Source organism: Equus quagga, chromosome 1 (genome assembly GCF_021613505.1).
Source record: "Equus quagga isolate Etosha38 chromosome 1, UCLA_HA_Equagga_1.0, whole genome shotgun sequence".
NCBI lineage: Eukaryota > Metazoa > Chordata > Mammalia > Perissodactyla > Equidae > Equus > Equus quagga.
Genome location: NC_060267.1, coordinates 99,027,787 through 99,036,557, shown reverse-complemented (window position 1 = coordinate 99,036,557; position 8,771 = coordinate 99,027,787). Strand labels below are relative to the sequence as shown.

The following is an 8,771-nucleotide window of genomic DNA, read 5'->3' as shown; positions in this document are numbered from 1 at the left end:
GAAAAGCAGCACTGTAACGGTCAGAGACTATATACTCAGTATACACACGTATATGCACATAGACAACTGCTCTCAATCACACTCTGCTGCAAATGGAAAAGCAGCACTGTAACGGTCAGAGTCTATATACTCAGTAAACACACATATATGCACATATATAACTTAAAACTTACTAGTAATCAAAGACCATCATAATTTTGCCTATCAAACTGAGAAAGATTTTTTTTTTTTTATTAATGTTATGATGGATTACAAGCTTGTGAAATTTCAGTTGTACATTTTTGTTAGTCATGTTGTGGGTACACCACTTCCCCCTCCGTACCCTCCCCCCACCCCCCCTTTTCCCTGGTAACCACCGATCAGATCTCCTTCTCAATATACTAATTTCCACCTATGAGTGGAGTCATATAGAGTTCGTCTTAAACTGAGAAAGATTTTTAAATGACACACTTCACTGGTGGGAAATGATCAAAAAACTGGCATTTATCCCACCTGTGGTGGGTATGAAAACTGGGACAACCTTTCCGGGTGCTAATTTGGAAACATTTAACAAAAGCCTCTGCAAAGATTCACACCCTTTGCCTCAGACATGCTCCACCCCTCCAGATCCACTCTCCCTTGTCTACCCTGCCCTCCTCCCCAGGAGACTAACCCTGTGAATTACACCAAGAGGTCACGTCTCTGCTTCCTGACGGGACTCCTCAGCAGAGGCAGGGGCAGGAGAATGGCAGGGACCCCCGCAGGAGACGGGAGGAGAGGGGGTCGAGGATTTACGCTCCTGGTTTCTTCCCTGTGGGGTCACTGCTCTCGTCAGGGCCGCCTGCCCTCCACCACTCCATCCCTGCAGGCTCCTTTCACTGACCCTACCCTGTGTGTCCCTCTGGGTGTAGGGGCACTGAGCGCTCTGCTGCCGCTAGCCCTGGATTCCTCTGTGGTTTGCTTGTCCCCCGCCCATAGCTTTGTAAATTCATGCCCTACAAATAAACCCTCCTTGGATTATCTTAATTTGATTGTCTTCAGTTTCTGAGTGGGATATTGACAGACACATCTTTAGACCCAGCAACTTTATTCTAGAAATTTATCCTAAGGAAACAATCAGAAAAGTGCAAAAAATATATAAGGATATTTGTAGCAGCATTAAAACTGGAAACAACCTAAATATGCAACAATAGGGAACTGGTTTGATACTATGTAGTCATTAAAAATCAGGTTATAAAAGAACATTTAATGATGTAGAAATATATTTCTGAAATGTTTTAAGTGAAAACATTACGTCCCCTGATTCCAATTTTGCATATAAAAGTGACCTGAGGGACGTATCCCAAGCTATTAGCAGTAATTATCTCTCAGTAGTGAGATCATGGGTGGATTCTATTTTCTTCTTTATATTGTTTCTGTATTTTTCATATTTTCTACAATTTTCATGTACTATTTTTACAATCAGAGAACATAAATACAAAACATTCTATATTTTAAAAAGAAAAATTAGGGCTAAATTCTGTAACGCCCTCCCCATGTGCATGTGCATGCACACAATGTGACAGCCCAACATCTAAAAATGGGCTCCTGCCGGCCAAGAACACTGACACAGCTGCTGAAGCGAGAAACGCTGCGAGCGCGCTCTGCCGCATCTGTAATCAGCCAGTGGCTGCCGCATTCTGGCTGAGCCTCAGTTTCAGGCTGGCTTTGGGCCCCACAAGTTCGTGAGCCACACTCTGCAAACCCAGAAACCAGCTCTGCTGTATGACTGAGGGAAGGGCAACTAGAATGCCTTGATGGGGGTCAGAGAGACCTACGGAGGGACATAGGATCTGCTGACTTCTGGGAACCTTCAACAGAGACAATACGGCCCAGTAGGGGGGAAAACCACCAAATAAAACCCTAGGCCTCGGAATGATCCAGGCTTGAATCGTGACTCAACATCTGAACAGCTGTGGGACCTTAGGCGTCCTTTAACCTTCCATGGCTCTGTTTTCTCATGTTTAAGAGGGGGATAATATTATTTATCTCGCAGGCTATTAGTACTATATTGAACTATATGAGCACAGAATACTCAGTAAACAGCAGTGAATACTAAAGAGAAAAGGGCCTCCTTGGCCAATAAGACACTGGGAATCCCAGCAACCTGGCTCTGCTGTGTTTGGGCTGCGGCACAGGCAAAGCCAGTGGGGAGAGGGGAGAGACGTGACTCGAGACACCCAGCTGTGATCAGCACCTACTCCCAGGCAAGAAGAGCTACCTGCAGTGGGGCCCAGGTCCAGACTTGAGTCATTCAGCTCCTCCTCCTCCTCCCAGAAGTACTGTGGTGGCTGGAGAATGCGAGACTCTTCGCTCTCTTCACTGGGGAAGCCCGAGCCAGGGGCTCCCAGGCCAGCTCCCAGCCCCATGGCCTCACTGGGCTCCTCTGAGTCCAGCGGCTCCAGCCCAGTGGGCAGCAGGAGGTCCAGCAGGGAGGTGGAGGTGAGGCCCTCTGGGCCAGGCTCATCAGACCCAGCTGTGCACGTGCCCAGGGATGCTCCTGCACAGACACGAAAGCCAGACAGTTAGGAGAGCTGGAGAGGACAGAATGGCACGGAGTTAAGACACATCTCCTACAACAAGGAACCCAGGGGTGGGGTGGGAGCTTTGGAGGAACTGACTAACTCAGCATCCGCTGGGCATTTGTCCACTCAATAACGTCTACTGAGTATCCTCTTCTTCCCCACGACTATGTTAGGTGCTGGGGGCACAAATGTAGTGAAGACAAGGTCCCTGTTTTTAAGGACCTTGTGTGGACACTGTTTCCCAGGCTTCTATCCTACACTGAAAATTTCCCCAAACTGCAGAATGTGATTTTCTATTTGAGCAATTCAGTATCCTAAACACAGTCTTTAAAAAACCAGGTGAGGTTACAGGTCAAACTCATCCAGAGTTGGTAACAACATGTTTGTTTAGAATCTTGGATCCCTCGCTCCTAATTTACAAAACAAACAAAAGAACAACAAAAAAACAATAAACTAAAGGGCATCTTTTCGTCCTCTCTCCCACTCCCATTCACGAAGAATAGGAATGCAGCCCTATTTGCCAGTTTCACAACTTAGTTACTAACTTAATTACAAATATTATCAACTTGCTGTATGTCCTCTGGAAAGTTGCCTCTGGGTCTCAGTCTCCTCATCTGAAGCATGAGGAAGGTGGACGAAATGACCTCCAAATTTTCTTTTCCAAGACAAACATTCAGGGAGGCAGGAAAGATGGAATTTCAGGAGTTATTTCCTGCTCTACCCTGCTGTGCACTGTGACCTGGCATGACAGTAGTTCATGAAAACCTTGAGTGATGCTTATAATAAAAGTAAGAGCTAACAGTATTGGAGCCGTGTGCTAAATGCTTTGCCAGCATCATATGAATGTTAATCCTTACAACCACCTCGTGAAGTATCAGGCCATCAGCTTGGCAGTGCCAGCACAGCGACCGGTCCCTGAAGAAAACAGGGGCATTCCAGACTCAGAAATGAGTTCTATCAGAAACAGAGGGAGCATCCAGAGGGTGGCGGAGTCTCTGCACACTGCACCAGTCGGACATGAGTACAAATATTTAGTTGTGAGGAAAGTACGCTGGGGCAGAGCGAAAGGTGCTTAACAAAGTAAAAAGTGTGCAGGAGAGGGAGAAAGAGGCTTGAAATCAGACCCAGAGGGATGCCCTAACAGACAGAACCCAGCTCCCAGGAAGTAGCCTTATGCTCTGGCTTCCGCAGCTGAGTGGTTCTGGGGAAGCCACTTCACCACCAGTGACCCCGGTTTCCTTGTCTGTTAAGCAAGGACAATGCTTCCTACAGCCCTCACAGAGGCATGGACATCAGGTGAGGTAAGCCCCAGGCGGTGCGTGTAAACCACACTATGAAGAGCAGACTGTATTCTACAAATGTAAGTACCATTGTCCTGGAGAAAGAACAGAGAACTGGGACGTTCTTAGCCAGGAAAAGAGAACATTTAAGAGAAAGCATGGTCAGTATCTTCAAATATATTAAAATAAATAAAAGGTTGATATGAATAATAAAGATCAGAGTTATTCCACGTGGCTTCAAAGAAAAAACTAGGCCTAAAGGGGGAAACAAGGGATGGCATCAGAGCCTCAAAAAGCCCTCACCCAAAAGCTGGTAATGCCCACAGTCACCCGCACCCACCATCCTGAGCCCTACTCCTGCTTCCAGCCTCAGCCTCTGAGAAGCATCCCCAGGCTGCTCTTAGTCTGGGTGAGGTACCACTCCTGTTACTGTGGCCTCTGAACAAATTACTGCCTTCTTCTTGGTGAACTGTAACAGACCATCTTACTACCTCCCTCACTGGACAGTGAGCACGAAGCCAGTGTGTCCCGTGTGTCTGATTCCACCTTGTCATTCCACTGCCTAGACAGTCTCTGAAATATGACAGGGGTTCAATAAATGTTTGAATAAATGAATGAACAAATAAATAACCCTCTTGTTTCACAGATGAAATAACTAAGGCTTCGTGAGATGACAGTCAAAGAGACAGTTAATAGAAGAGCTATAATTAGCTGGTTTCTCCCCACAAAAAGGTCTTGCAGATGCTCCGTGAAGAAAGACTGGAAAGCTATTACTTGCTGGGCTGGGTACCCTTCCCCAAAGGATACATAAAGGAGGAGAATATCCAAGATAGCCTAATACTTCCTGGGATTTAAGGAGCAAGGAAAGAAGCTAGAGCTGAAGACTAAGAGACACCCCCTTGTTTCTAGCACCCTGCTCAGGGCCCCCAGGGCAAACCCAAACCACATGGCAGCTCGAGTGCAGAAATCACTTCTCCTCTTCCAAAAGACCTCAATCAGTAAAGTGGCTCCCTACATTTTCACCAAGAATCCCCTTTATTCATATTTCTGCCTGGACCCCATATTTAGAAATATTTCATCTATAAACTGCACTCATTTAATAGTTATTTCCTAATTTTTAAAAAGTTAGTCAGAATCATATCATACGCACTGCCAAGCAGCTACACCGCCAATTAGAATCGAGCTTGGGTTTTAGGCAGGCTGCAGTGTCCTCGTGGAGATAAAATCCGCATTAGGCTTTCAGTCACACACAAGAATATGGCCGCCGGAGCTCCTGTTCTGGGCCATGTATTGTGCCAGGCCCTCTCTGGAGATGCAAAGACGAACAGGAGACAGCTTCTGCCCTCCAGGAAACGACCCTTGATCGGGAAACGTAATCTAAGTTTTAAATAAGATACCAGCCGATACTAGAGCCCTACTTTGCAGCAGTGGCATCCCCAGGGTTGGGGGAACCAAACACGAGAAACTAATCTGGGAAAATCTCTCGCAGTGCAGGAAGAAGAAGAGTCAATTGATGAGAAATGTTTGTAATAATTAAATAACAAAAATTTTACAGCTTCCCAGGGCACCTGAGCAGCCAACCTTGAGAGGGCCATGAGGTGAGGCGCTTTATCTCCATACTCCAGTCCAGCAGGTAGGCTGGGAAAGACGTTACTTCAGCCTTGTTAGAAAAGTACAAACTGATTTTCTTTAAGAATTCTTGGAGTTTTACCCTCCACAAAACCACTGGAGGGTCAAACATGCATTGCCTCTTCAAAACCTGCGAGCGGCCTGTCAGAACTGAACTGTGGCACAGTGGGAGAGCAGTCACTGCCATCCACGCCTTGGTCTAGCATCTCTGGAGCAGCCTGGATCTTGGGAAAACCACGTCCGCCTTCGGGAGAAAAGTCTGACCAGCAGTCCCATCGATGCCCCACCTCTGGGGATAAAACACCTGTTAGTCAGTGAACCTCTCTGTGCAGAGCGCCGTGGTCTGAGTAGGTCGCAGGGTCTATTCCCTGCCATTTCCATGACTCAGGCGAGTTCCTCCATCCTCTGAACCTCTCTCCTCCACCAGCCAAGTGGAGAAGCCACATTCTCCCTCCTCCTCCTCTCCCTCCTTGTCTTCCTTTCCCAACAGTCTGAAAAGAATTAACAGAGATCCTGATAACCTTGCTGAAAAGCTGTGTGTGAAAAAAGGAACCTGGTTTTCATTCCTTCTCCAGTAAACGGTTCCATTTTATTGAAATTATTTTTCCCTATGATGATTATTTTTTCTTTATATAGACCTTGATATTTTCAAAAGCCTTGGCAATGGGTAATTATTTAGGAATTACAAGAGGTTACTTATTTTCAAACTTGCCCACCAAAATAGTAGCTGAGACCTAGCCATTCTGTGTATAATTACTCTTGCACTTAATAATTAATCTGCCTTAATTGAGACCCCACCTGATGTAAAATTTCAGAATTACACTCTTTGTGATTGATTTTCGTTTTTTTTCTCCAGCACCTCTAATTTACTTCATCACTCCCAACAGAGAAGGGGAGAGAAAAAGAAGCCACGTGAAAAGTATTCGGGGATCAGCCTGAAAGAATTGAAAATCTGACACAAACAAACTCAGAAAAAGAAGCAAAAGAAGCAGGCTTATATCTCAGGGGAAGGGTTTGGAAAAAACAAGGCCCTAGTAATCCCCATGTTTTATCTCCCCTGCAATCTGCTCCTGATCCAAACATCTTCTTCTGATTTCCACCATCAGCCACACCCCCACCCTTCCCCTCATCAGCAGCTTTGAAGTCCAGATCTCCCTAAGCCCTTGCCAGACACCAATCCGGGAGCTGGCCAGCAGCATCTGTCACACAGCCCCCACACCCTTGAGTGTCAGATACAACAGAAACTGTCTAGCACTGTCATGCTACCACACACACACACTTACGCTTGTGTGCCTGTCTGAGAAACAATGCTGAAGGGTCCTTGTAGGGGTTCCATACAAAGATGTGTGAAAAAGAGACACAGTGCTAGACACACACAAGTTACCCAAGCTCAGGGGTGATAACGTGCACCGTGAAGAGCCTGTGGGGAGAAGGAGGAGGGGGAGAGAGTGGAAGGAACGAAGCTGCCGACAGTAATTCATTGCTAGCCACCTAAGGGCATAGGCAGTTACAGCCAGGCATGGGTCCTGACAGATTCTGCTGGCCAGTTCTGGTGTGGCTGTCACACAAAGAAATAGCAGACTAACCAATATTTAATTTTTTTTTCTTCTCCCCAAAGCCCCCCAGTACATAGTTGCACATTTTAGTTGTGGGTCCTTCTAGCTGTGGCATGTGGGATGCCGCCTCAGCATGGCCCGACAAGTGGTGCCATGTCCGTGTCCAGGATCCAAACTGGCAAAATCCCGGGCCGCCAAAGTGGAGCACGCGAACTCAACCACTGGGCCACGGGGCCAGTCCCACCAATATTTAATTTAATCCACCTTCTCCCAAAGACGGTTTAAGGTGTGCAAGGATAGAGGCAGGTGTGTGTGAGTGTCTCAGATAAGCACTGAGGGACATTTTTTCTGTGCATACCACTTAGGTCCTTATCCATCCCTCGTGACGGTAGAGAAAACGTACTCTCACTGAACTGAGCCTTCTTGGGAATGCATGCAAGTGAGTGGCCCCTTTTCCCTCCCAGCCATTTTCCCTGGGATTCTGTCACTGTCACCCCATGGCAACGGCCCATCTCATTGCCACCATAAAGTAAAGACTGCTCCTCCCCTCAAGTAGGGACCCTTCACAAGTTTCTCCTTCACTCACAAACATATGCATACCATGTGCCCACGTCTTTGTGGGTTAACCACCTGGGAAGTGCCTGGTAGCAAGTGTCCCATGCACACTCCTACATACACACGCACACACGTCATCCTCCTGGGTGTCCCCTGGAAATAGAGTCACTTAAGGTTATCTGATGTGCCCACATGTATACATGCACACACACACACTCGTCCCAGTACTCCTCTCCACCAACATTAATCATACCTTAACACACGTACTCATGTCATCCTCTCTCCTCCACTGTGTCGGCCGCCTGAAGAAGCTGTTTAGTCATGTCCTCATTTGACCCTTGCAAATGGCCCTTCTCCCTACCCCCATTCTGCGGTTGTGGCCTCTCTCACAGGCTGTCACAGACCTCGTGCCAACCCCCATGTACACACCTAAATCCTGTGTCTGCCACTCGGCAGCTGTTCGGCAGGTCTGTCTCTTTCTTCTCACAAGCATATCCATTTCACAATGCTCCCCACCCCACAACCTGTCATCATCCACACACATCGCAATGCCCTTGTGTCGCTGCAGAATGGAAACCACATCTCAGAGGGTCTCTCACACACATCCCTGCATGTCGGCTGGGCAGGAGCTATCCAGCAGTGTCACTGTCACAGAGACCTTTTGGTTGCCATCAAACCTCTTTTTTGTCAGCTCCTAATAAAGTTGCCCAGCACAGTCTAGTACACGCACTCACAATGACACACCCCCCCCTCCTGTCCAGCAGCACCCCACACACGTAAACACACCCCCACTGCCGCCGCAGCCGTGTGTAGACGCTCCCTGGCAGTTTGCCCCTGGCAGCCGCAGACGCCCCACGCTCACGTAGTGGCCCCACGGGACCTTTAAAAGCTGTGTCCCCAGCCCTGCGTGCTGTCACGGAGGCTGGCGGGCAGGTCGGTCCCTCTCCCACCCGCGCTCCTGCCATCCCCAATGCCCCCCGTGCGGAGCCCCAGGAGCGTTGTGCAGGCGCCACGGCCATGCTCCGGGCTCACTCTCCAGGGTGTGTGTGTCGCGCTCACACGCACGCCCCCGCGCCGGGGACCGCTCACACCGAGGCACAAGCGGCGCCCCACGCCCCCAGGCCCTGTGAGCGCGCGCGTGGGGGCGCGCGGCCGCCCAGCCCGACCGCGCTCCCGCGCCGCGCGCCGACCCCTTTGTTGGCGCCGGG

At 48.5% G+C, this 8,771-nt stretch overlaps 1 protein-coding gene across 1 annotated transcript in view; it reads right to left on the bottom strand.

Moving 5' to 3' along the window:
• The window catches only part of PODXL2 (podocalyxin like 2), a 35,669-nt gene extending 31,503 nt beyond the window's left edge, over window positions 1–4,166 (bottom strand). The window contains exons 1-2 of the mRNA XM_046682542.1: window positions 4,127–4,166; window positions 2,240–2,518 (exon numbers count right to left, since the gene is read on the bottom strand). Of these exons, the coding sequence (XP_046538498.1) occupies window positions 2,240–2,518; window positions 4,127–4,166 (319 nt within the window). The remainder of the gene's footprint in view (window positions 1–2,239; window positions 2,519–4,126) is intronic.
• Window positions 4,167–8,771: the final 4,605 nt, after the last annotated feature.